Below are 27,468 nucleotides of genomic sequence, written 5' to 3'. Positions count from 1 at the left end.
CCTTCTGCCTCATCTGCTTGACTTCTGACATTTGGCAGTTGCCTGCTCCTGTGCCCTTAGGAGATGGTGTTTAAAAAGTGATGAGCACTGATGGACTGCAGCACCTTCAAACGCATTTTCCCAGGGAACCTTACTCACTAGTTCCCTGAACAACCTGAAGTCTGCTCTCCTCATTTCCAGGGTTGAAGCTTTGCTGACACTTTTTCTCCTGTCAACAGAGATTTTAAACTCGATCGCTTCGTTGTCACTGTGGTCAAGACAGCCACCAATCTCCCCTCACAAGACCATCTCTGTTAACAAGCAACAAATCAAGGAGGGCATCTTTCCTAGTCAGCTCCCTTAGCACCTGTACCACAAAGTTGTCATCCAGGTGTTTTAGGGATCTCCTGGAATTGCTTGTACCAGCTGTGTGGTTAACATCTGGCAAGTTGAAGTCTCCCATAAGGACAAGGGTGGTTGACTTAGAAGTGTCCCTTAGTTCCTTAAAGAATAATTTATCAGTGTCATCATCCTTGCTGGGTAGCCTTCATGCTTTATTTGTTTTTCCCTTGACCCTTACCCCGAGAGTCTCAGCTGTGCCACTGCCAACTGTGAGCTCCATACCTTCCAGCCCCTCCGTTACATACAATGCCACCTCCGCCAAATCGCCTGCCCTGCCTATCCATCCTGAATTAATCTACTTTATTTATCACTATACACAAGAATGTGTACAAGCACAGTAGAGTAGCCTACAGTAACTTGGTACCAAATAAGATTTTCATACATTGAATTTGCATGTTGTCTTTTGACACTGGCAAAATGCCAGGCGCCCAGGAAAGCTTTTCACTCACTCTCTTTTGCTTTGAACTGGGCAGTGGAGAGGGAAAAATAGTTAATAAAAGGCTCATGAGTTGAGATGATGATTGGGAGAAAAAATTCCCAGGGCAAAACACTTTCAAATTTAAAGGTCTAAGGTACATTTATTATTAACAGAGTCAGAGGAGGATAATGAGAAGTAAAATACGCATTTGCAACACTTTTTTTCCCTCACAGCCCTCCCTCTTTCCCACCAACCGCACAGGGAGACAGGGCGTGGGGCTTTTCTTCAGTTCGTCTCCCGAGGTCTTTTTCTGTTCGCTCAGGTTGGGGAGTCTTTCCCCTGCTATGCCGTGGGGTCCCTCCAACAGGAGACAGTTTCTGTGAACTTCTCCAGCATGGCTCCAATCTCACAAGCAGCAGTCCTCCAAAAATTGCTGCAATGTGAGTCCTTCCCACGGAGAAACAGTCTTTCTGAAACTGCTGCGGCGTGGGTCACTTGTCCACGGGGTGCAGTCTTCTAAGGATAGGCTGCTCTAGTTTGGAAGCAAGGGCCCTCTGTCTCCTTATCTCTGGGAGCAGGGGCCCTCTAGGTATTTGGGTCTCTCACTGGAACACAGCTTTCTCTTGCATCCACCTGCTCTGGTGTGAGTACTTCTCTCACAGACTGCAGTGGATCTCTGCACCCCCCATGGACTTCATGGGCTGCAGGGGAATAGCTTATTTACCATAGTCCTCACCAGGACCTGCAGAGGAATCTCGGCTCTGGTGCTTGGAGTACCTCCTCCCCCTCTTTTTCCACTGACCTTTGTGCCACCATGATGTTCTCCCTCACATGTCTTCACTTCCTCCTCTTCTCTGACTAGAAGAAAACTGCTGCATGTAGGTATTATTGCCAACAAGTTCCACCAATTCAAAGATTAGTGCAGGATTCTGCAGGTCCTACATCGCGGAGTTGTTCGCCATGTTTCCACTGCCACCAGGTGGCCACACTGTCACCTAGTGGGCAGTGGCAGATGCCGCAGCGCTGGCTCTATTTAACTCCTCTCTTCATGCAGGGCGTCAGAAAGGAGAAGCCACCACTGCTGCCCCTGCCCTTCTGCCCACGGTACGGCTGGCTAGGGGGGGCCAGGCAGGCAAGGCTCGCCGCTGGCCGCACTGAGATGGTGGCGGCCGCAATGCATCGCCGTGTGCTGCACCAGGATGGCCCTGGCAGCAGCGCCTTGCCACCTCTGGAAAAAACTATGCACTGTTTTGATTTTCTTCTTAAATATGTCATCACAGAGGCGTTACCAACCTCTCTAATTGGGCCAGAAGTATGTGTATCTTCAGAGCCATCAGAGATTGGCTCTGTCAGACATGATGAAAGCTTCTAGAAGCTTCTCACAGAAGCCACTTCTGTAGCCCTCCCCTGCTAGCAAAACCCAGGCTGTGCCAAATCAATACAGCACACCATGTTGACAGGAAGTTTTAAGTAGAAGAAAATGAGAAAGGAATCTGTAAAGAAAAAGCTATTGCAAGAGCTGCATAAGATTTTGCTGAATATATTAGAAGCTGCAGCTCGTATAGTCTCCAGTCCTAACTTAAACAATGCTGTTCTCAGAGAGGAGTTTTAACAGCATAACTTGCTCAGTAATATTATTCAAAGAGAATAAAAATATCTATCTTCACAGCATATAATCTTATATCAATTAAGCAAAACAACAAATGCTTACCTTCATTTCTCCTTCTTCTACCACTAGCTGCCAATTGGCATCTCCTCCTACATCTTGCAAGGAATATGTCATATGGTTTTGTACCATCTCTTCCACCTTTAGAGAAAAAATTACACATTTTTAAGTAATTCCTTTCATCTTCTTGTGCAGGCGACTGTATAGTATTGGAAACCATAAGTCAATGTTGTGCAGGAGCTGAACTTGGACAATAGAGCCTTCTATTACAGGTTAAGATCAAGCAGGTACTTGTGGCCTTCAGAAACAAAAGCCAAAATCTTGATTCCGCTTCCAATTTCATTCTTTATGGGTTCTTCCCTATCCTACCTTTGTACCTTTAAACTGTCAAAACTCACTATTCCTACCTGAGATAGTTTTAATTCATCATGTAGGAAAATACTTCCGGTACCTCCAAATAGAATTACAGTGCACTGTAGGACTTGAAAGACAATATTCATTGAAGAGCATTTAAAAAGATGAAGGGGAGGGAGGGGGGAGGGAGACAGACAAACAAGCTCTAAAAAGTAAATACATATCAAAAGTTATATTGAAACAGCAGTGAGGGAAACAGTCATGAGAAAATAATGCCTATTCTGTTTCTTTGGCATCTTTGCACATTTGCCAACTAGAAAAACAGAACAGAAATGCTTACATTCAAATAAATTGTGATGATGCAGAGGTCCACTATTTTAAAATACTCATTTAAGAATACTTAGCTAGACAGTTGCATGTTTTTCTTAAATGTCAAATATTTTATACATTTTTATCAAGCTATGTGAATACATTTTTTTTGTTTCAAATAATGCACATGAAAATAGGGGGTGGGACAGGAAATGCGTTTTTATGTTAAATCTATGGTCTTGTTGTGTTTCTATCGTATCTGTCCCTCCATTTCCAAATCCTATTCTCCCCCAAATAAAAACAGAGACAAAAAGCGAAATTATCCATTGCTGTGTAATGTATACAAGTGCTGAAAAGAATTTAGTAATTTATTTTGCCTAAGAGGTAGCTGACTATTAAAACTCATCACCTCAAATAAGTCCATGTAATTGACATTATTTTCCTGAATCAGTAGAAATTTCTTTTTTAGAGAGGAAATGCATTGCAAGCAAAGGTTAGTCAATTGACCAACATACAGATTAGTCTAAGAACTGTATAATCACAAGATTAACAGCCTGAACCTATGGGTGGTTTTTGTACAACTTGAAGGAAAAAAGTAATTGAATAATTTCAAAATCCTTAAAAATACAACATAAAAATAAAATCCTTTCAACAGAAATGCTCCTTTATCTCATTTTAACTATCAAATTCTCTACAGAACCCAAATTATCAGTCCAGTTTTGGGGGGCTTCTTTGTTTTCTTTAAGCTTTTTTTAGTTAAAATGAAGTATAAACATCCACAAGATTGGTGTTTATGCTTTTAGACAGGCTATCTTTTCCTGCCACTTACTAACAAGTTTCCTACCAAATATTCTTCTAATTTTTTTTTCCAGGAAAACAATGACAGTACAAGCCAAGCCAGGTAAGAATGTGAGCTATTTAAATATTCAATTTTCTAGCTCTAGGTCACACTTCTTTCAGAAAGGAATCCTCCCTATGCTCCTGCAACTTTACCTACAACATATTCAGGGTCCCTATCTCCTCCCCTGGCTCCTAATCTACTAGGGACAAAGCCAGCTTATATGTGATTGTTTTGTATTTTGCTGCTTTTTGCTTTATGCCAAATGCAGTGGGAGGAGAATAGCAAAGAAAGAAGAGAGTGAAGCATTTACAGGAGTATCATAGAATCAGAGAATACCTGAGTTGGAAGGGACTCACAAGGATCACAGTGTCCAACCCCGGCTTTGCACAGGACAACCCCAAGAATCATACAATGTGCCTAAGTACAATCTAAATACTTTAAGGCCTTTGGAATTGTTCAGCATTTAGCCTCCTGACTTCCTCTGAAAACTTCAACGGCATCTTTAGTTTGTTTCTCTCCCTCTCTTCTCCCAGTAGTTTCATTCCTGCTAATACATCTTTCAGACAGCTTCCCCTTAGGTTTGGGAAAGGAAAAGCATTATCATTGCAGCTTTCAGAGGAAAGAGAATGTTGTTTTTCACTAACAAGCAATTACTTCTATTTGACCAAGTAATTTCAGTGCCTTCAACTGCCTTGTGCATACTATCTGTCAAAACTGTGATCTACCTGCAGGTTCCTGTCAGCCTGAAACTATTTCAGGTACCACATTAGGCACCAAGTCAATATTCACAGCTTCTTTCCCAGTGGGGAGGCCACACTATTACCTCTGGGTTCCTGGCAGACTACAGGAATGATCTGCAAAAATGCTTCTATCCCATGCAGCCTTGGTCTTAACATTAAGTGGGCAGATCTTCATTTACAAGGCCCTCAGAAGAGCTCAATCTATTTTAAAATTTGATAGTCCTTTAAAAGGAGAAAATGATTTGCAGCATTTAAAGCCCACAACCTCTCACTCAACTGGCAGAAGCAAATCAATGCCTTTCTGAAGGCACATTGAAGAACCAGCTCCTGTCGGAATATGTTTATACATCTTCATCTTAAAAGCAAAGCTGCAAGTTTCTACTTGACCTGTTACTAATATTCCCTTCATATAAATGAAGTCTAGAAACAAGCCCCATTTATTCAGAATCAAGATTTATCTTGCCTTTTCAAAAGCCAAATCCTCAGCCTGGGGACAGAGGAAAACTTTCTAATAATAAGGTCTACAGCAGGTTGTCACCAAAAGGTGTGCTGCTTTTCTCTTCATGCTCTCAGTTGTCTTTCATCTGCTTGTTCACTAGCAATGAAGCACCAGAGCAGGTGAAGCAACTTAATGAACTGGCAAGTTTGTTCTAGGGAAGATATGGGGGAAGAATGGGGCAGAGGGGAGTATGTTTCTTTCAAGTTAGCAGGATCATTATTTCTGTAGTCAGTTAACTTGAAACCACATCCTAAGACACTGGGTAGTAGCTTCTACACAGTATAATCCCTGCAGCTGCTAGAAAGAGCAACACCTTGACCCCATAATCCAGTCCATTTGACCGTGATCTTTCATGTCAATTTGCATTATTGTGATAAGGACCTGGTCAATCTTAGATTTAAGTGGTTAGGTTTTCAGCCACACGAGTGGTCTGATATTCAGGTTCACCATATAGACCCACAAATATTATCACAGACCTAAGAGGTGAAAATGAGAAGGTTCACATATTTTAATGACTCTTTCCCTTACATTGAACTGGCAATACAGCCTGATAGAAAATTAATTCTATCTTTAGAACCAAACTTGCTTTCTATTACTTGATTTCCTCCCTCCTCCACTATAAAACCAAACTTGAATTATTAATGTGACTGGAGTACCAGTAGATCAGCCTATCGGTGTTGTGCGATATGACCTGCATACTTTTTCCCTTGTAAAAAATTCAAATTCCAGAAATTAACTGACTGCAATAAATCATGGCAAGTGTTGGGATTTCAGTCCAATAAGCAAATCCTTAAATATTAGGGTTCTGCTCACGAAACTGGTGGCAAGGTATGCAGGTAGTATGATTCCAGGCTCTGTTACTCAGAAAAAAAAATCCATTCCATCTATTTGAAAAAGCAGGCTGTTTGCAGTGTGTCAGAGACTGGAAAGATGGATGTCTTGAGACATTTTGGGATGCATGTGAGTGTGTGGGAGGGGCAGGCTGGGCCTTGCCCTGGGGAGAGAGTGAACTACCCCCCACTCCCCACTCTCAGAGCCAGTATCCCAGCCCTGCAGGGGTGCCAGTCATGGAACACTGGAGGCAGAGCTCCACTCTCGCCTAACCCAGCTTCTGAGTGGCTGGAAGTCCCACGTGGGGGGAGGGGCTATGAAGGTCAAGGGGTATTTAAGGCTGAGCATGAAGCCAGCACATGTCTTGACCCTACCTTCCTTTTGGAGTTTCCCTCTGAACACTGCTGGAGCCCAGCAGTTGGTAGCTATAAGCGTGCTTTTCTATATCTTTTCTTTCTGTCTTTCTTCTTCATCTGATTCTTCTTCATCTGATTCCTTCTTGGAATATTTTGAGCAATTTAACATCGCATGGGTTTAAAGTTTGCTAAGTTGAATGGACCAAATTAATGCTGTGAGAAGTGTTTTATGTTGACTGGATGTTGTAGTAAACCTTTTACCAAAGCTCTCTGATTTTTCTAAAGTTTGCCAGTAAACTTTTGACTGCTTGAGAATATCTGGTCAGTATTTCTCCTGTGTGTCTAACCCAAAATATATGAACCACTGTAAAGTCCTTTTATTGCAGCCTTACACAGCATTAGTTAAAAATTTTAAAACAAGCAAACAAACCCAAACTCATCAGACCCCAGAAGGAAGCCCCATATTCACAATCATATGTACCACAGCAGAAGGAAAGTAATGGCATGAATACTGTTTGAATGATTTTTTTTGAAAGACCAAACACATGAATACACTTATTTAATTCAACTTTAAACTATGCTCTTCAGAGCAAGCACCTAGAGTAATTTTGTACATTACTGGAATACGACACCAAAACTAAATTCACTTACTTATTTAGGATGTCAGACATTTTCTGAATTGTAATTGAGTATATTGGAACTCTTCAGTAAAAGTTCTCATATCCGCAATCTCATTTTTTTAACAACATACTTTGTGACCTTTTGGTTATAAAGCTACTTGTAGAGGTAAAAAATTATAATAGACAACCTTAAAATTTGATGTCTTAATGTTATTATAAGAGACAAATTTTAAAGACAAAATTAAACCTTTGATTTAAAAAGAAGAAAAACTATTCAATTTGAAGCAATGACCATCTCCAGCCCACACAAACCAGATGTTATTTTATTGCTTTTATTATAATCAGAAATGCAAAATTTTCAAGTTGTGGGTATTTTTATTAAAGCTAATGAAATTAGTCCAACAGTTCACAAGATTTGGGCCCCTGCACAAGTGATATGCATGCAAGCAGAATGTAAAAAACCAATCATTTAGTATAGAAATTGATACTTTTTTTTTTTGTCTCAACATACTAGTTTAGAGTAAACAGTGATTTATGTAGCAACAAACCCAGGTTCTAGAGAAGAGGATGAAATGCAGCAAAGATACACAACCCCCACTCTACATATTAATACAGTACCTGGGTGCTGAATCTGTGAACATCAAAGGCACTGACTAGATCAATGGAAGACATGGAGGAAGAGCGACTATAGAGCTACCAGAGACAGACAAAGAAAAAACCAAGTAATCAGAACAAAGGCACAACAGAGCATTCAGTACCAACTTGCAAGCACAAGATAATGAAGAAAATGAAAACAAAAGCACCATAAGAAGCAAGCACAGTGGCAAATACTGATTTCAAACACCTATGATGTATTATGCTCCCAGTATAGCCCTAAAAAAGGCATCGTGTTTCAAGTAACTCTAAAAGAAGTCAATTGATCCTAATGCAAGAGACTGTATTTTTTTTTCTACCAATTAAATTAATTTTGGTGAAAGTATCTTAATCACACCTAGGTTAGCAAGTTGTTGTTTTTTTCTTTATAATCTCTAACTGACAAGCTTGATACAAATCAAGAGTATTCTGGATAGATACTGAAATCAGGATTTTTTTTAGCCAAGACAGAAAATAGTCCTTTTCCAATTCCAGCTACTTCAATTAAAAATGAGTAAACCACTTAAAGTTATTCTAGAAACATCTAAAAAAATCTTACCTATCCATATAAAATAGTATATACAAATACAAGTCAGCCAATTATACAGAGGAGATCACGAGAAATATCTTACCTTTTGGACAAATCTATGAGTCCCCACAGCAGAATATGCATCTCCGGGAGGTAAGGATATTGGCCAGTATAATCTGACCTTTTCACTTTGGGACTGCAACAAAATAACTTTCATTATTGGTAGTCAGCTGCTAATGGATGGACTATGAAAGGCTGAGGTACCTTCAAACTTTATAGTGGCTACAACTAATGCTGTCCATGACAGACATGAAGTTGTGGTCCTGCTTGAGTTCTCAGGAAGCAAACGGGCCTGGATATTGAATCACCCATTTATCTATACTTCAAGGTATATTTCCAGGTTAAGCAAAATAGATTGGCATCATCACAGATGTTGCATCCATGTAGTAGTACTACAGAAACTAAAAATTTTTACCTTCTTCTAAGAGACCCCAACATAGATAAACTCTGTTGGGTACTATATTTCCACTAGGCAGTCTTATAATTCTTAACCAAGTCATTGTATTCACTATATTCATAAGCAAAAACATTTTACGACAAAGGAGGCATCACTTTATTATTCCCTCTCATTTTATAAACTACTATATTTTCTCAGATTCCATATATTTCCTCACACACATCCTTTTTTGATCCTTGTCACTGAAGAGTATTCAAGAAATGAGTTAGAGAAATAGCCAGAGCCTACACAATTTTTAAACAAGACCAAACACCAATAGAACTATGTCTTTCCTATTTCACATACTGCTACAGTCAAAAGAAACTTCAGAGCAATAATTAGGTTTTGAGAAATAGCTGCATCATTAGATATTCTTATTTACCCAGGGCATCAGTTATATATAAAGATAAGTTTTATACAGGACTAATAAATTTATTTAGGAGTTAGAAACTAGAGACAATCAATTAGCTTAACACTTATACTATCCCTTTCTATGCAAGCTGTCAAATCACTTTCTCAAAATTAGTGTTAAACAATGATATTTAATTGTAAATATTGTAAAGTGAATCCCACTTATAAGTGTCAATCTAAAATATCTAGAGTTTCAGGAGATGCTCCCCAGGACTGATTAAGTCACAGAAGTCTTCCATGAAGTGCCCATCATTAACACATTTTTCAACTATTAATACCTGTTCTTCCATTTTATCCTGTCTATCAAGAGCAGCTTCAACAGCATCAAAGAATTCTTCTTCATTAATCAGACTATTAGGACCCTCCTAGAGCATAAGAAACAAAACTAGTTCAAGATTTTGGAGACATGAGAGCTCCACTTAAGTTCAATATTAGAAATACTATTTATATATTATGCGTATAAATATTTTCACCAATATTCATATATTGGAATTCATCTGAAAACTCTACTTGTTAAAGGAAGTTATTTCCTTTAAGTACAATTTAGGGATACTTAAATAAACAAGCAAAAACCCCAGGAAACCAAAGACTGAGTAACAGTGTCAATATGCTTTGATATGAGATTTAGGCTTTAATTAACAAATATCTTCTCTTTAAAATATTTACCGTACATAAGTAAATATATTAACATAATTGTGTATTTAGACTGCTTCCAAGTATTCCACTGCCTTAGGGTGGATTTCAGATATGTGCTCAAAGCACAACAAGACAAAATCCTGTGGATCACTACTGAGAATTCTTGGAAAGAACAGTTTAACAATAAACAGCAGGTAGAGTTGATTCAATTATTAAAAACTTGTGTCTACTAAGTAAAATGATAATTTAGGAAAACTAGGTTTACTGCTTTTGTTGTACTGTAAAACAAACTAGTCCAGAAAATTTCAAAAATCTACTTTACATCAGGGATATCTGGGAGAAGCATTTGAGTTCATAACCAGGTAGACAAAGTCCAACTTCCTATCCATTCTTTTCTTTTACAGTGCCTCAGCCACAACAGAGAACATAAGCTCAAATACCTTTTAAATATCTCAACATATTAATGCTATTTCTCAGGCTATGATTTGTAAGTAGAAACCTGCTTAATTAATGTAAATAAAAGAATCGAGTTCTTAAAAATTATGCAAACTGCTTTATAGGTGCATTACTTTACATTATTGTTCAGAAGGCAGTTTAAGAGACTCAGACTTTAATTAAATATCCAAACTGAGGAGGAAGTTGATAACATATGCCATTTAACAGATGAAGCAGAGCCTAAAATAATTTAATTTATCAACACATTTCAAGTGGCAGTGACAAGTTAAAAATAAATTCAAACTAAACTTCACATTCTAGGACTGCCTCTGCAGTCAGGACTTTCATATTTGCATTACATATCTAGACAACTGGCTGATTAAAATGTAAGAGTACACAACTTTCAAATGAGCGGTATAAAATGTGCAAGAAAAATGATTAAAAAGTTAGCAAAAATAGATGTAAACAAAATGCTTTAGACAAAAGTAGAATAGGAAACTTGAGGTGAGGACAGACTTCTATTCTCAAAACACTGAAGGATTTTGATTCTTCATTTAGTTTCAGTTTCCAAGGCAGAAAAAGTGGCATGAACGCATTGCACAAAGACCTTGATTTACATACACACTCAGTTGAGAAACAAACTAATCTTCAAAAGCCTTAGCATTTTTTAAAATTTCAAAAGCAGAATTTGTACCTCATAGTCTGGCCCTCCGAAGTGGGACTTTTTCTTCAGCTTTGTCACAGCATTTTTGTATGCTTCTTCAATTCTTCTCCTTTTCTCTATTTCCTGTAAAATTACATGATCATTTAAAGCAGCAAGAATATATTGACTGATAATAGTCAGTATGATAATAAATGGAATGATCAGTCTAAGTTTTATTCCCAAGGAACAATTGCAGAGGTGCTGATTTTCTGATTTTATTTGAATTCATGCATTATATGTGCCCTTATAGATGCATATATAATACAAAGCTCAGGGAGCTAGCTACCTCGTGCATAACTTCTTTAAATCACATGGAATAAACTAGCTCAGCAAGAAAAATCTGGTATCTAGTTTAATCATAGCTATTCATGGTTTGTTGAGGGTCAGTCCCACTTCAGTGCCTGAAATGTTATGAAGAATATTCTGGGAGTGTCCTAGGGTGATGTTATGATGCTTGTATCCCCAATCGTATGTTCTGTTTATGCTGGATATTATATTCTGTGCTTTCAAGACTGGCTGAGAGCGAAGGCAGGGAGAAGAAGCCCAGAGTTTTGTTATCAAGAAATAGACTCACTCCTCCACAGTCTACTGGAACACTGTTGTTGTCTGGGCACAGACGGGGCAGAACACCACGTGCTGTGTTGCACTAAATAGTTTATTTAGTTGTTGTTTTTGCACGGGGTGTTTGATAATCTGCACTGATCACACGGTCTTCCCCCCCCCCCCCCCAAGCCCCGGTGGTAGTGGTTTGTCCCAGGTTTACTCCTCCCCTTGCCCCCTCCTAAATTGTATCCCATTGGTTGTGGTCCTCTTCCTCTGCCCCCCATTCCCCCAGGTTTAAAAGTCTCCTACCATGAGGTATTCCCTCTCTTTTACTCCTGGGACACCACCTCCTTCCCATCTAGGATCCCCTGGAGTAATTTTACAATAAAGGTGTGGGATTGTTAGTCCCGAGAGGAGAAGAGCACCTCCAGTCTTTTACTCTGTCTTTGTAAAGGCTGCAATGGGCCAAGGATCCATAGCTAGCCAGATCGGACCTGGCCCCAGAGAAACCAGCAAATTTACAACCGTGCTCTTTTTGCTTTTTAGTTAGTTAGTTTAGCTAGCTGAGGCAATCTGAGCTTTCCCTGGACTGTTTTTCTTTCCCTTTTCTTGGAACCATTCAAACCTGCTCCAGACCAGGACCCACAGAAACACTAAGAGCTCACACTTTGTAGCCTGCCGGGACCTACTCTGCAGCCTTTCCTAGCACTGGAGGGACTGATAACAGAGTGACCACCCACCAGAGAGACTTTCTGAATTTGTCATCTTTTCAGAGCAGTGAATGAGTTTTGTCATCCGGTATTGTTCATTTTGTGTGCTGGGGAGTTCTTGGCCTGTTAAATAAACAGTTTTTTTCCACTTCTCTATGAGGAAATTTATTCCTGAACAAGGTGGAGGGAGGAGATGCGTGAGTTTGCTTTCTGGAGGGTCCCCTTTTGGAGGTTTTCTCCCAAATTCGCCCTAAACCAGGACAGAGAGTTATTGAAAATCACCTGAAGGACAATGCAGTCACTGATCACAGCCAGCAGAGGTTCATGAGGGGAATGTCCTGCTTGTCAAACTTAATTTCCTTTTATGACAAGGTAACCCACCTAGTTGATCAGAGGAAACCAGTTGATGCAATTTTTTGGAATTTCAATAAAGCTTTTGATACTCTTTCTCACAGTATCCTTCTGGATAAAATGTCCAGCACACAACTGGATAAACACATCACACACTGGCTTGTACTAAATGAGGTTACACGAGGCTGCTGACCAGTCACAAGTGGCATTCCACAGGGCTTCATTTTAGGGACAGTTCTCTTTAACATATTCATAAACAACTTGAATGCAGGACTAAATGATATACTGAACAAGTTTTCAGGCAACACTAAATTGAGAGGAGCTGTCAACTCCCTCAAAGGCAGAGAAGACTAAACTGTCCCTCTGCAAGATGGAGGCTATATAGTTTTGTGATGTAACAGGACCCTCACTATACATATTTGTGTTTTGCTACCAAGTAAAACATGGTTCTGAAGCTAGTGAAGTGCCAAGGCTGGAGAAGGAAGGAGAGAAAGCTGGATTACAATGGTACTTAGACAACTTGTAAAACACTCATTGCTTTTAGCCACTGACAGAGATCTTGTTTTTACTGACACACCTGCACAGCACAGAGCCTGCATAGTCAATCTGCTGATACAAAAGGACAAATCTGATGCTGCACCTTTCAGTTCTTCTAGCTGGTCTTTTACAGATGCTGAACAGACTTACAAGAGCTTTAAAAACCTCCCAGATATTACACACACGAATGACTGCCCAATTTAATATAATTTTCCCCTTTAACTTCTCAGAGAAAACATTCTGAATTTTATCATCTTCTAATATTTATTTCTTTTTCAGAGCAACATAAGCACCTATCCAAGAAACCCAAGAGTACACATATCAACATCATTTTCCTCGTACATCTATTTATCAGACAACAGAGTAATTATTTGTTGCTCAGGCTCATAGTTATAGAAGAGACTTTTACAGAGCCATGTTTAGTCAGTAAAACAAGGCAAAAAAACCCAAAACAAAACAAGGCCTACAACTGAAGTGGAATAAATAGTGTTAGCAAAAGTCTGAATATATTCAACTGCCATTTTTAAAATCTTGTGCAGGGTGTAGGTGTCAAGGTGTTGGTTGTGAGGGGCTGCAGGAGTGGCATATGAGGAAGGTGGCCAAGGGCTATCCTGTGTCAAACAGGCTCCAAAACAGACCCACCACAAGACATAGCTGAGCCCATCCACCACATGCATGGAATATCTGTGAAAATGTATTTAAGAGCAAAAAACAGCCCTGGGAGAGAGGAGAGGGAACAAAAAGGGAGAAACAGAGAGAATGCCAAGGCCAGAAGAGAATGATGAGGAGGAGTTCCAGGGCAGAGAATATATCCACACTGTAGTCCATGAAGGACCTCACGCTAGAGCAGAGGGACATTTCCTAAAGGAACCATGTTCCATGGAGGACTCCCAATGAAAATTAGTTTTCCCAGAGGACTACAGCCCTGAAAAGGACCTGTGCTGGAGCAGGGGAAAAGTGTGAGAAGTGGCATAGACTAAGTGTTTTGGATTGACATCCAACCATCCATTCCCCACCCCCCCCACCCCCACCACACTGCATTCCTTGGGGCTAGAAAGCAGGGGTGTAGAGGAGCCTGCAGTTAAAGAGTGAAGTTGAGCCTGGGAAATGGGGGAAGAAAGATGTTTTAGTGTTTGTCTTTTTGTTTCCTACTAACTGTACCTATTTTAATCAGCAACAGATTTTCTGCCAGGATAAAAACTCATAAGCAATCTTCCTGTCTTTCTCTTGACTTGTGAGCTTTCTCATCCTGTTTCTCCCCCACACACACACTCCAGTCCTTCTGGATAGGGTGTGGATATGACAGTCTGGTCAGAGAGAGAGAGAAAGCAAAATATGGCCTTGGTTCTACACAAGTTATGCAAGTTATCAGCATGCTAAACACAGACCTACTTGCTCCATTTGATATTAGACGTATAGGTCAAGTATTGTTCCAACCTGTGCAATTTAAAGTTTTTCAGGACAATTGGAGGCAGGTCGCTCAAAGGATTGCAACAGAGAACATGCAAGTGCCTCAGAGGGATCCTAAGTATTACATGGGGGTGGATGTTCTCATGGGAGAACATGCCTTTTCCAATCCTGATCTTCAGGCTACCTGGGACCCTGCCGTTCTTGAGCAGAGTCAAAGGGTAGGGTTTTTACTATTGTTAAAAACTATAGAAGTGGCTGCTCCCAAGCCACAATATGTGACAATAACTCAAGGAATAAAAGAACCATTTCTACCATTTGTTGAGAAACTTGCAGCAGCCCTGGAGAAACAAGTTGAGGACGATAACTTGAGGCAGCTTTTATGCAAACAGTTAGCAAGGGACAACGCAAACAACGATTGTCAGGAGATCACAGATGCTCTTCCAGGTGACCCAACGCTAACAGACATGGTCCAAGCATGTTCCAAAGTAGGTACTGTAGACTACAAAATGTCTGCTCTGGTGGCTGCCTTACGGCCAGGCCAGTCATCCTCGGGGAACAGACAATAGAAAAAAGGAAAAAATAAGGGCAGGACAAAACAGGAAACACACAAGCAGACAGAAATTAATACCAATTTCTTGTGTTTTAAGTGCTTAAAGGCAGTTCATTTTGCAAACCAATGTAAGTCTAAATATCATGCCAATGGCCAGCTTTTCGTAGGCCTGGGAAACGGGAAGATGAGCGCACAGAGGAAATGTGCTCTGACACAAGTGATTCCCCGGGGCATGGTACTGGCACAGGCTTGCTCAGCCAGCTCAGGGGCAGCACCCATGGCTCAGCTGGGGTGTATGTACATACTGTAACCGCAGTCATTTTAGAATCCTGTCCTGTACATAAGGTTCTTTTGGATGTGTTTGGACCTTTAGGGCAAGGACTGAGCACACTGCTTGTGGGAAGATCTAGTGCCACCCTCCAAGGAATCTTTGTGCACCCAGGTGTCATTGGCTGACTTTACAGATCAAATTTGTGCCACGGTTTCCACACCCACCTCCCTCTGTCACTATTGCAGCAGGGACTCAGATTGCTCAACTTGTGCCTTTTCAGTCATGTGTCCCCAGGGCTGACCAGTGGACTCATGGGGATGGTGGCTTAGAATCCACAGGACCTCCCCAAGTCTTCTGATCTGCAGATATTTCTGCTCAGTGACCACAGATGACATGCACCCTGATTCTACTGGGTGCCAGCTCACCATAGATCTGGCTTCGAGGTTTGATTGACACAGGGGCTGATTTGACAGCCATCTCCTTATCTGCGTGACCTCCTACATGGCCTTTGTTTTCCATAGAGTCAGCCATCCAAGGGTTGGGGGGTGCAATGAAGACCTTTGTAAGCCAAATGGTCTGTGCTGATCAAAAACATGGATGGGCAGACAGCTGCAGTTTGGCCCTATGTCACTCAGCTCCAATCAATCTCTGGGGGCGGGATGTATTGGCAGCCTGGGGGGTACGAATTGAGACAGATTTTTAATTGGGGCCACTGTACTGAAGGGCGGAAAATATCCTATGCTGCCTTTACAGTGGCTGGTGGAAAGACCCATCTGGGAAAACCAGTGGCCCCTGACAAAAGAAAAATTGGTCCAGGAACAACTTCAACAGGGACACATTGAGCCTTCCACTAGTCCCTGGAATACTCCTGTCTTTGTGAAAAAGAAAAAATCTGGGAAATGGAGGCTGTTACAGGACCTCTGGAAAATTAATGCGGTGATGAAAAGCATGGGGACATTGCAGCCTGGTATGCCCTCACCCACCATGCTCCCTATGGGATGGGAAATCTTGATCATTGATCTGAAGGATGGTTTTTTCACAATTCCTTTGCGTCCTGATGACAAACCAGAGTTTGCCTTTACTGTGTCTGCAATTAACAATGCTGAACCTGTGCAGAGATATCAATGGAAAGTTTTGCTGCAGGGCTGTAGAAACAGCCTGACTATTTGTCAATGGTATGTGGCTCGGGCCTTGTCCAGAGTCTGCAAGCAGTTTCCTGATGCATATTACTATCACTACATGGACAACATCCTGGTGGCAGCATCCACCCAGCATGAGTTGCTGAGGATACAGCCTCAGCTGTTTGCTGCTCTGCATTCTTATGGGCTGCAAGTGGCTCTGGAGAAGGTTCAAGAGCATCCTCCTTGGAAATATCTGGGAGTCAAAATTCTGGACCAAACCATTCAGCATCAAGAGGTGCAATTTTGGATTCTATTAAGACTCTGAATGATGCCCAGAAATTGCTCAGTGTCATCAGTTGGTTGCGTCCTTATTTGGGACTAACCGCAAAACAATTGTCCCCGCTATATGATATTCTAAGGGGGAATCCTGACCTGAGATCACCTTGAAAATTGACTCCTGAGGTGTGACAAGCGCTGGAGGAAGTCCAACAAGCTGTTTCTGCTTGTCAGGTTCATCGAGTAGATCCTTCCATTGATATCACTGTCTTCATTATCAATCCAGATTTTCATCCTACAGGTATCATTGGCCAATGGAGTGACAAATGATCTGATCCCTTGCACATCTTGGAATGGGTCTTCTTGCCCCATCAACCAAAAAAGACAGCACCCACGTTATTTGAATTGATTGCTCATTTGATTTGCAATTAATGGCAGCAGATCCCACAAAAATTATTCTTCCAGTACAATGGGAAGACTTTGAATGGAGCTTCATTAACAGTGCTCCTTTGCAAAGTGCGCTGCAAAACTTTTCAGGGCAGATTGCCTATCATCTGCCCAGTCCTAAGTTACTGCAGTTGGCAAAATCAATCAATCTGTCTTTGCGGCCAAAAAGTAGTCAAGTGCTGGTGCAAGGACTCACCGTCTTTACTGATGGTTCTGGAAAAATGGGGAAAGCCGTTGTTACTTGGAAGGATGAATCTGAATGGCAAGTGCTGGAAGGCCATGAGTGAGGCTTGGCCCAACTGGTTGAGTTAAAGGCTGTTGCCATGGCATTCCAGAAATGTTAAGTGCCTCTGAACTTGGTCACTGATTCTGCCTATGTCACAGATATAACCAAACATTTGGATTGTTCACTTCTGAAGGAAGTCAATAATGCAGTTTTGTTTCAGTTATTGAAAGCCGCGTGGTGTGCAATTCAGACCCGAGTTCATTTGTATTACATCTTGCACATTCGGAGTCACACCAATTTACCAGGTTTCATAGCAGAAGGTAATGCCAGGGCTGACAGGTTAGCTAACTCTGCATGGGTAGTGCCTCAGCCCGACAAAATTGCACAAGTCAAAGTGCCACATGATTTTTTCCATCAAAGTGCACATACTCTGCAGAAACAGTTTCAGTTAACGCCAATTGAGGCTCGTGACACTGTCAGTTCCTATGCTGACTGTCACGGACTTTCTGCACCTTTACCAGCAGGGGTGAACCCCAGAGGCCTAAGAGCCTTCCAGCTTTGACAAACAGATGTTACTGACATCACTGAATTTGGCCATGTCAAGTATGTGCACGTGTCTATTGACACCTTCTCCCCTGCTATATGGGCATCTGCTCACAGTGGAGAAAAGGGTCGCGACATGATTGCCCATTGGAGAATGGTTTTTGCAATTTTGAGAATACCTTCTTCTGTGAAAACTGATAATGGCCCCGCCTACATCTCACAGAAGATGCAGCAGTCTTTGTGCTTATGGGGAGTCTCACACAAACTTGGTATCCTGCATTCTCCAATGGGCCAGGCCATTGTTGAACACACTCATGGTACTGTAAAACATGTTCTGGATAAACAAAAAAGGGGAATGCCTGAAGAAACTCCACACAGTCACTTGGAAAAAACTCCATATACAATCAATCATCTTACAGTGCCACAAAATTCAAACAATCCTGTCATTTTATATAATTTTCTCTTGTTTCACTCTTCAGGTGAGATGCACCTGCCTTTAGCAAAAGTCTGGATATGGGACCTGACCACTAATAAGTGGGAGGGCCCGTGCAACCTTATCACTTGGGGCTGCAGGTATGGATGTGTTTCCATAGATACTGGGGTATGGTGGATACCTGCGAGGTGTGTTCACCCCGACTTGTGGCACCAAAACAGAATGTGGCCAACAGGCAACCTTTGAACAATGATCAAGATGCCGACCATCAATCAGATGGCCTCTCCACGAGTGGGGAATGAACATTCTGTCTTTTCTTTGTTTCTGGAAAAGGGTTGTTGACAAGTTAGACTGCCAGTTCTTTGAACAGACTAACAATGTTTGATTACTGTATTAGAATTAGTATGGTTACTGTATTAGAACAGATAACTGATTTTAAGATTAATAGTGTATTTCTTGTAAGAGGGAACCACAAGACTTGATGTTGGTAAATATGTTGGAAATCTCTTTGACCATTCTAAGTCAGTGTCCAATTGAGGTTCTGATTGGTAACTGGCAACTACTAGAGGAATCTCTGAAGCTGTGTTTGTTCTCCTTTCTGCAAGGGGCCCCACAGAGGATTACAAACACTGCCTCCTCCTTTAAACAAAAAGGGGGACCTGTTTACAGATGGGTATCTCCTTAATTAGCCAATCATGTGAAATGTGTTGATTAAATGACCAATCAGGTCCACCTGCAGTGAACCAAGGTATAAAAAGGAGAGGATTGACTAAATGGGCTGCTTTTTAGCTTTTGCCTTCTGATCTGACTCTGTGTCATTTCTGACTCAATGGTGACAATGGGATGCTAAGTGAGCAGTTAGTCATTTGGCTATTTGCCAAGGCAGATCCACCACAATTTTATACTATTTATTTCAATCAAAATCTCCTCATCTAATAAGCTAGGAATTAGAGGAATCCAAACAAAAAGGTTATTTTATATTAGAATTATAGTACATCACCATCAATGTGCTGTAATCCCCAGAAAGTTTCACTGACAAGTGTGACAAAGTTGCATGTCTACCAAGGCAGAGAAATTTTAAATCTCCAAGTGACCCCCTTTAAAACATATTTACTTATGCAGTAGGAGTGCCTATGAGTAAAAATCAGGGTGAAGGCTCACAAGGCAGATATCCTGGTGGGAGTCTGGCATAGAACACCCAACCAAGATGAAGAGGCAGATAAACTAGTCTATAAGTGGCTCTGATGTTTCACGATCATCAACCCTTGTTCTTCTGGGAGACTTTAACTTGCCAGATGTGTGCTGGAAACTCACCACAGCAGAGAGGAGGCACTCTAGGATGTTCTTGGAGTATGTGGAAGAGAACTTCCTGACAGCCCTGGTAAGTGAGTCTGATACCAAAAGGATTAATTCAATTTTTACTGTGCCTGTGAACTTTTAGTAGCAAAACAAGGCATGCAAAAACTGCTTTCCCAGCAAGGACGGTTGGAAGATAAGAAGACGACATCTGGCTCAAGACTGTAGTGACAGACAAAACAAGGACTGAACCTGGGAACTTGGGGTGGGTTTTATGGTAATGGGTGAATTGTAGTGACTGTATATAAGCAACACTTGTAAAATCATGTCTGCATAGGGTTAGGAGTATCCCCTGTGGGACCTCAAGCCTGAATAAATGATGCCTTCTTTAACACCACATTCATGTTAAGGAGTCTTATTCTGATATTTCGGAAAATTTGGTGACAAGTCTACCGGGGGTGGGGGCCCACTAGACCTGCTATTTACTGTTGCAGTGTGATATATATTCCAATAATTTACAAACAGAGATGGGCTGCCTGGAAATATGGTGGTCAGAGGCTGTCTTGAGCACAGTGACCATGATATGATAGAGTTTTCAATACTTGGTGAAGTAAGGAGGGGCGACAACAAAACCTCTACCCTGGACTTCTGGAGGGCGGACTTCGGCCTGTTCAGGACACTGTTTCAAAAAAGTCCCCTGGTGAACAGTCCTTAATAACAAAGGGGTCCAGGAAGGCTGGACATACTTTAAGAAAGAAATCTTAAAGGCTCAGGAGCAGTCTGTCCCTGTGTGCTGAAAGATGAGCTGTCAGGGAAGACCAGCCTTGCTGAATGGGGATCTTTTACAGAAACTCAGGGAAGAAAGGTTTATGACATTTGGAAGAAGGGCAGGCAACTCAGGAAGAGTACAAGGATGTCATTAGGTTACACAGAGAGAAAATAAGAAAGGCAAAAACTTAAACAGAACTCAATCTGGCTACTTCTGTGAAAGATAATAAAAAAGGTTTTCATAAATACATTAGCAACAAAAAGAGCACCAAGGAAATTCTCCATCTTTTTATTGTTCATGGGGGAGGAATATAGTCACCAAGGATGATGAAAAGGCTGAGGTACTTAGCACCTTCTTTGCCTCAGTCTTCAACAGTAAAACCAGTTACCTTTAGGGCAACTGGCACCCTGAGCTGGTAAGACAGAGATGGGGAGCAGAATAGCCCCCTTGTAATTCAGGAGGAAGCAGTTAGCAACCTGCTGAGCCACTTAAGACACTCACTCTATGGGACCAGATGGAATTCATCTGAGGGTGCTGAAGGAGCTGTCAGAAGAGCTCGCCAAACCAATGTCCATCATTTATCATCAGTCCTGTCTCACTGGGGAGGTCCCAGATGACTGGAGGTTGGCCAATGTGATGCCCATCCACAAGAAGGGTCAGAAGGAGGATTTGGGAGACTACAGGCCTGTCACCCTGACCTCAATGTCTGGCAAGGTTATGGAACAAATCATCTTGAATGCAATCACATGGTGTATAGAGGACAACCAAGGGATCAGACCTAGCCAGGATGGATTTAGGAAAGGCAGGTCCTGCCTGATCAACTTGTTTTACTTTTATGACCAGGTGACCCACCTAGTGGATGAGAAGAAGGCTGTGGATGTTGTCTACCTGGACTTTAGCAAAGTCTTTGATACTGTCTCCCATAGAATTCTCCTGGAAAAGCTGGCAGACCATGGTATGGACAGATACACTCTTCATTGGTGTGCTGGTTTGACCAGGAAGAAGTGGGAATTCTGGGATGCTGTGGTCAAACCAATGGGTGCTCAGATTTTGATATTGGCACCTGATGTGGCCAGTGGGGTTTGGACACACCTCTGAGAACACATAGGGGTTAAAAACCAGAGCTTCGGCCCTGGGAGTCTCTCTTGGGACTTCGAAGCAAAGAGGTCGGATCTCCCTCCCCCGTCCAGCTGCTGCTGCTGGGCGGGGGAGGGGCAGCCATGCGGTAGGCCTGGGCCTGGACAGAGATGGGGGGAGTGAGGAGGCCCTTGAGGATGGAAGGGTGGAAGAGCACCAAGAGACATGGGGCAGCCACCCCCCCCCCCCCCCCCCCCCAGGAGAGAGAGAGGGAGAGCTGGCGGCTGAATTTGATAGCGGCCGGCCCAGGAGGAGAAGGGGGGAGTGCGGGCGAGAAGGTGCCCAGCAGGGCAGCGGGGGAGTTCCAGAGCTCTGGGACAGGCAGAGCCTGAAATTTTTTTTTAACCCTTTTTTTACATGATTGAGACCTTGCAAAATGCTGATCCTCCTGGAGCTGAATAAGAAGAGAGATAAGAGATGAGATAACAAGGACTAGGCCCGAGGGAAGTGGAGAAGACTGGCTGAGTGGGGGGAGAGATGACGGAGTGGCCTTTTGGCTGGACTTTTCTTGCATGGCCATAGACTGAACCATTTTTATTCCTGTGACACAGATACTGCATTTAGGGGGAGGCAGTGCCTCAGAACCAGGAGGGTTCAGTGTGGGCACCCCTCGGCCCCAGGGGGTGGAAAAATGGGGGGGGCAGATGTCCCGAAGGAGACACTGTGCCTTTTTTGGAGTGAGACAAGGCATCCTTGTAAGACAACCCTAGAAGCAGCTCTGGTCCATGCACAGTGGTGAGAGCACTAGGCATGGAAGGAAGATGTCACGATGGCAAAAGGACTTTCTGGGCGGTGCTGAGTGACATGGAAGCACACGAGGTTTCAACGTGTTTCCAGGGGAAGCCTATGGTGCAAGAAGGACTCCTCTCCTCTTCATGAACTAAGGATTGAGTATTCTAAAGGGTGGTGCCGGACTGAGAGTTGGTGATTTGAGGGAATGTATTGCATTGGGAAATTTTGGTGGGGGGGAGGAGGAAGGTGCTTTTGTAAGGTTTTCATTTGTTTTTCTTTTCCCTTATAATTTTTTCTTCTTTTCTTGTAGTTTAGTTAATAAAGTTTTCTTTATTTCTGAGCTGGAGCCTGCTTTGCTTATTCCTGGTCACATCTCAGCAGACACCAGGGAGAGGGTATTCTCATGGGGGCACTGGCTCTGTGCCAGGCCAAAACCATGACAATTGGGTTAAAAACTGGCTGAGTGTCCAGGCCCTGAGTGAGTGTGATAGTAAATAGTGTCACATGCAGTTGACAGCTAGTCACTAGTGGGGTTCCCCAAGGCTCAGTATTGGGACCAGTCCTGTTTAATATCTTTATTGATGATCTGGAAGAGCAGATCAAGTGCACCCTCAGTAAGTTCAGACTTCACCCAAGTTGGGCTGGGAGTGTTGATCTGCTGAAGGATAGGAAGGCTCTACTAAGGGATCTGGACAGGCTGGATTGATGGGCCAAGGCCAGTGGTATGAGATTTGACAAGACCAAGTGTTGGGTCCTGCATTTAGGCCACAACAATCTCATGCAGTGCTACAGTCTTGAGAAAGAGTGTCTGAAAAGCTTTCCAGCACAAAAAAGGACCTGGGAATGCTGATCAACAACAGCTGAACATGAGCCAGCATGTGCCCAGGTGGCCAAGAAAGCCAATGCCATCCTGGCCTGTATTAACAATAGTGTGGCCAGCAGGACAAGGGAAGTGGTTGTCCTCCTGTACTTGGCCCTGGTGAGGCCACACCTCAACTGCTGTGTCCAGTTCTGGACCCCTCATGACAAGGACATTGAGATGCTGGAGCAAGTCCAGAGAAGGGCAACAGAGCTGTTGAAGGGTCTGGAGCACAAGTCTGATGATAAGAGGCTGAAGGAGCTTAACCTGGAGAAAAGGAGGCTCAGGGATGACCTTATCAATCTCTACAACTGCCTGAAAGGAGGTTGTAGCCAGGTGGGGGTTGGCCTCTTCTCCCAGGCAACTAGTGACAGGACAAGAGGACGTAGTCTCAAGCTGCACCAGGAAAGGTTCAGGTTGAACCTCAGGAAGAATTTCTTCATGGAAAGGGTTGTTAAGTGATGGAATAGAATGCCCAGGGATGTGGTGGAATTACCATCCCTGGAGGTGTTCAAGAAACAACTGGACGTGGCACTTCATGCCATGGTCTAGTTGACAAGGTGGTGATCGCTCGAAGGTTGAACTCAATGATCTTAAAGGTCTTTTCCAACCTAAATGATTCTGTGATTCTGTATGAGTAAAAGTGAATTTTAGATTTGAATTTTTAACTGCTTACAGCTGAAAACAAGTGCTTTAAAGTTAGCCCACAGAAGAAGAAAAATATGACAACTAATCTAAACCAAATTCTATACTAACATATTGTTCTGTAATAACATATACTAACCTACTGACAAGGAAAAAAATCACTTCATCCGTGCTGTAAGCAAACTGTGATCAGCAAGAATGAACTGTGTTTGCTCAGTCTGGAATAGAGAAGGCTTCTGTGGGGGGACTTAATAGTAGCCTTCCAATACCTCCAAGGAGGTCATCAACAAACTGAGCCAGATTCTTCACAATGGTCTATAGTAGGAAGAGGAAAAACAGTAGGCAGATACTGTAATAAGAGCTGCTCCAAGGGGATATATAACAGCAGCTGAGCATCAGAACAGGATGCTCAAAATTGCTCTGCAGTCTTCAGCCTTGGAGACTAGAAATCAGACTTGATAAATCCATGATCAACCTGATCTGATTCAAACTGTCCTTCCTTTAAGCAGGAGGTTGTACTAGAGATGGTCTCTTCTAACCTAAATTACCCTACAATCCTATGAACAAGCTTCAAGTCTTAGGTCTGCTATAATTCCTTAAACTACCGAGATGATGCAATAAAGTAAATGTTGATAGAAGTCACAATACAGTTAGCTAGGACCAGGTCTGACTTATAGACGAAGAGCCAGGAGACATGGGCAAGGATTCAAACATGGTTGTATTTTGTCTGAATAACTTCATTCTTTGAATTGTGTACCACTAACACATATTGAGTTAGATTTGAAATGTGATATACACCATATGGAAATATGTTAAATTAAAGCCAAGACAAAAGTGGCTAAAAGACTGTACAGGACACCAGCCAGTGATGGCAGAATTCTAGAAATCAAAGCCTGAAGTACAACCTAGCCATGTTTCTAGCGCATCTCATCTGAAGAGAGAAGACACTGTTCCTTTCAAGTTGCTATAGTGGTTGAGTAGGCTTACCATGAAATATCACTGCCATAAGAATAACATATTATAATATCAGCCCAGCCCCACCCCAAAAATTAACCAATTGGTATAAAGCATTACTTAAATTAATCTCTTTAGTCTCCTAAAGGTAAGTGAAAAACCTGTATCTTAGACCTTTAAAGTTAGAAGTGATTGTTCTCCTCAGTTCTGTCACCTGTCCTGGGGTGACTTTATGATGCTTGTATCCCCATTTGTCTGTTTAGCCCAGAAATAAGTTTTGCACCTTTAAGACTGGTTCCAAGAGCAAAGGGGGGAGGGGAGAGAAGAAGTGCAGAGTTTGTTATCAGAAACTGCACTTGCTCCCCCACATCCTTCTCCTGGATTCTGTTGTCTGCAGCACGGACAGTGAGAAAGAGTTCTCCTTTGCTTTTTAGTTAGTTTTTAGCTAGCTGAGGCAGAGAAGTTCCCTGGACTGTGGTTTTTCTTTTCCTTGAAACTGTTTAAACCTGCTCTGGACTGAAAACCCAGAAGAGCACTAGCAGCTCGCACCTGTGGCCCACCAGGCCAGGCCTGGGCCACAACATTTCCAGCACTGGAGGGACTGATAACAGATTGGGTGAGCCAAGCCGCAACCCATGAAAAGGACTTTCTGAGTTTGTCATCTCTTTGGAGTGGTGAGAGGTTTTATTGTTTAATATTGTTCTTCTTTTTTTTTTTTTTTTTTGTGCTGGTGAATGCTTTGCCCGTTAAATAAACAGTTTTTTCCACTTTTCTCCAAGGAAATCTTTTCCCGAGCCAGTTGGGGGAGGGGCCACTTGAATTTGCTTTCTAGAGGAACCCCTTTGGAGGTTTTCTCCCAAATTCCAAATTTTCCCTAAATGAGGACATTATCATTTCGTATCACAAAACATTTCAGAGATTTTTCACATAATTTTGCAAGCATATATAATTAGGTCTCTCTTAGAGGGCTGCAAGCAATACACTTATTACTGTAGAATGCTATCAGGATCTTTATAGTATTAAAATTATAGGAATACTATCTGAACAAGGGCTGGGAAAAGAAAAGATATGATGAGCAATGTTACTGTATCACCAACAATCAGAATTGGTTTTAACATGTTAAATGAGTAATAAATAATGAAAGCATCTAAAATTAATAAGTGCTGTACATAAAAAAAGTAAAACATGGAATAATAAAGTTTAAACCAACTAATTTAAAATATCAATTTTAAGCTGAAGAGACAATTTTTTCAACAAAAATTAAAGGAAAATCATCTTACCTTATCTAGTCTTTTTTGCCAGCTTTCTTCATGTTTTACCATGAGTTCAATACAATGAGAGAGTGTAGCAAGGATTCCAGCGGTAGTTGCCTTGAAAGTTATAGCTTCTCCCTTAAAGTCTATGCCATTAATTCCTTTGGATGTCACATATGGAAACACTAAAACCAAACATGAATTGCTCATTGATAACTGCCTTCAACTCAAACAAGCATTTTACATGCATGCTTTATATTATCACTGTTTGAAGAAAATAGACTGGCAAGAAATTTTATTTTAAAAGCAAAAAACAAGTGCTAATAATTTCCCGCTATTCACTGGATAAGGGAAGAGATTTAAAAGGAAAAACACAGCCCTTCAGCTTCATCTTGCTATACTGTATTTCAAGTCTGCTTGTTATGCTTTATTACTCTGCAAATCATGTGGGTGGAGGCAGTGGGAATACTTTGTAACAATAGCAGTTTGACAGCTTGAAGTGGGGCCTAATTAATACAGAGCAGCCTTAAAACATATCCAATACAGCACTAAGAAAGAAATTATTTCAAAATGCAATGAAACACCAATGGTAACTGTCCTGGGGAGACTCAAGGCTGACCACTAGGATTTTGGAGTCGAAGCTACAGAGAGTCTGAAGCTAACTATACTCCAACAGAGAAGGAAATTTTAGCAGCCTATGAAGGAGTCCAAGCTGCCTCAGAGGTAATAGGTACTGAAGCACAACTCCTCCTGGCACCCCGGCTACCAGTACTGGGGCAGATGTTCAAAGCAAAGGTTCCCTCTACCCACCGTGCCACCAGTGCTACATGGAGCAAATGGATGGCTCTCATCACGCAGTTCACCCATATTGGAAAACTGAATCACCATGGGATTCTGGAAATAATTACAAACTGGCCAGAAGGTGAAAACTTTGGTCTCGCTGATGAAGAGGAACAAGAAGTCACACGTGCTGAAGAAGCACCACCATATAACCAACTGCCAGCAGAAGATACACAATACGCTCTTTTTACTGATGGTTCTTGCTGCATTGTGGGAATGAAATGAAAGTGGAAAGCAGCCATATGGAGCCTCACATGACAGGTCAAAGAGGCCACTGAAGGAGAAGGTGGATCAAGCCAACGTGCTGAACTCAAAGCTGTTCAACTGGCCCTGAACATTGCTGAAAGAGAGAAATGGCCAAAGCTCTACCTCTACACTGATTCATGGATGGTAGCCAATGCTCTGTGGGGATGGCTGGAGAGGTGGAAAAAGGCTAACTGGCAGTGTAGAGGAAAACCAATTTGGGCTGCTGATGAGTGGAAAGACATTGCTACCAGGGTAGGGAGGCTACTTGTGAAGGTCCGCTGTGTAGATGCCCATGTCCCCAAGAGTAGAGCCAATGAGGAGCACCAGAACAATGAGCAGGTAGACCAGACTGCAAAGATAGAGGTGTCAAAGATAGACTTAGATTTGCGACATAAAGGAGAGTTATTCCTAGCTCGATGGGCCCATGATGCCTCAGGTCATCAGGGTAGAGATGCCACCTA

The 27,468-nt window shown here is 42.0% G+C and overlaps 1 protein-coding gene across 2 annotated transcripts in view; it reads right to left on the bottom strand.

The window, feature by feature from the left end:
* Positions 1–27,468, bottom strand: part of LOC128941413 (ceramide transfer protein-like) — a 134,260-nt gene that overhangs the window by 6,503 nt on the left and 100,289 nt on the right. Inside the window, exons 7-12 of one of the 2 annotated variants that reach the window (XM_054283168.1) lie at positions 25,949–26,106; positions 10,850–10,942; positions 9,363–9,449; positions 8,281–8,373; positions 7,634–7,708; positions 2,511–2,606 (exon numbers count right to left, since the gene is read on the bottom strand). In XM_054283168.1, coding sequence (XP_054139143.1) covers positions 2,511–2,606; positions 7,634–7,708; positions 8,281–8,373; positions 9,363–9,449; positions 10,850–10,942; positions 25,949–26,106 — 602 coding nt within the window. The remainder of the gene's footprint in view (positions 1–2,510; positions 2,607–7,633; positions 7,709–8,280; positions 8,374–9,362; positions 9,450–10,849; positions 10,943–25,948; positions 26,107–27,468) is intronic. The other variant, XM_054283167.1, reaches the window with a different exon arrangement.

The sequence above is a fragment of the Melozone crissalis genome, unplaced genomic scaffold (assembly GCF_028551555.1).
Source record: "Melozone crissalis strain CALT ecotype California unplaced genomic scaffold, PUWL_Pcris_2 ptg000035l_1, whole genome shotgun sequence".
In the NCBI taxonomy this organism is placed as follows: domain Eukaryota; kingdom Metazoa; phylum Chordata; class Aves; order Passeriformes; family Passerellidae; genus Melozone; species Melozone crissalis.
The sequence above is the reverse complement of the archived record's forward strand: the minus strand, read 5'-3'. Positions and strand labels throughout refer to the sequence as shown.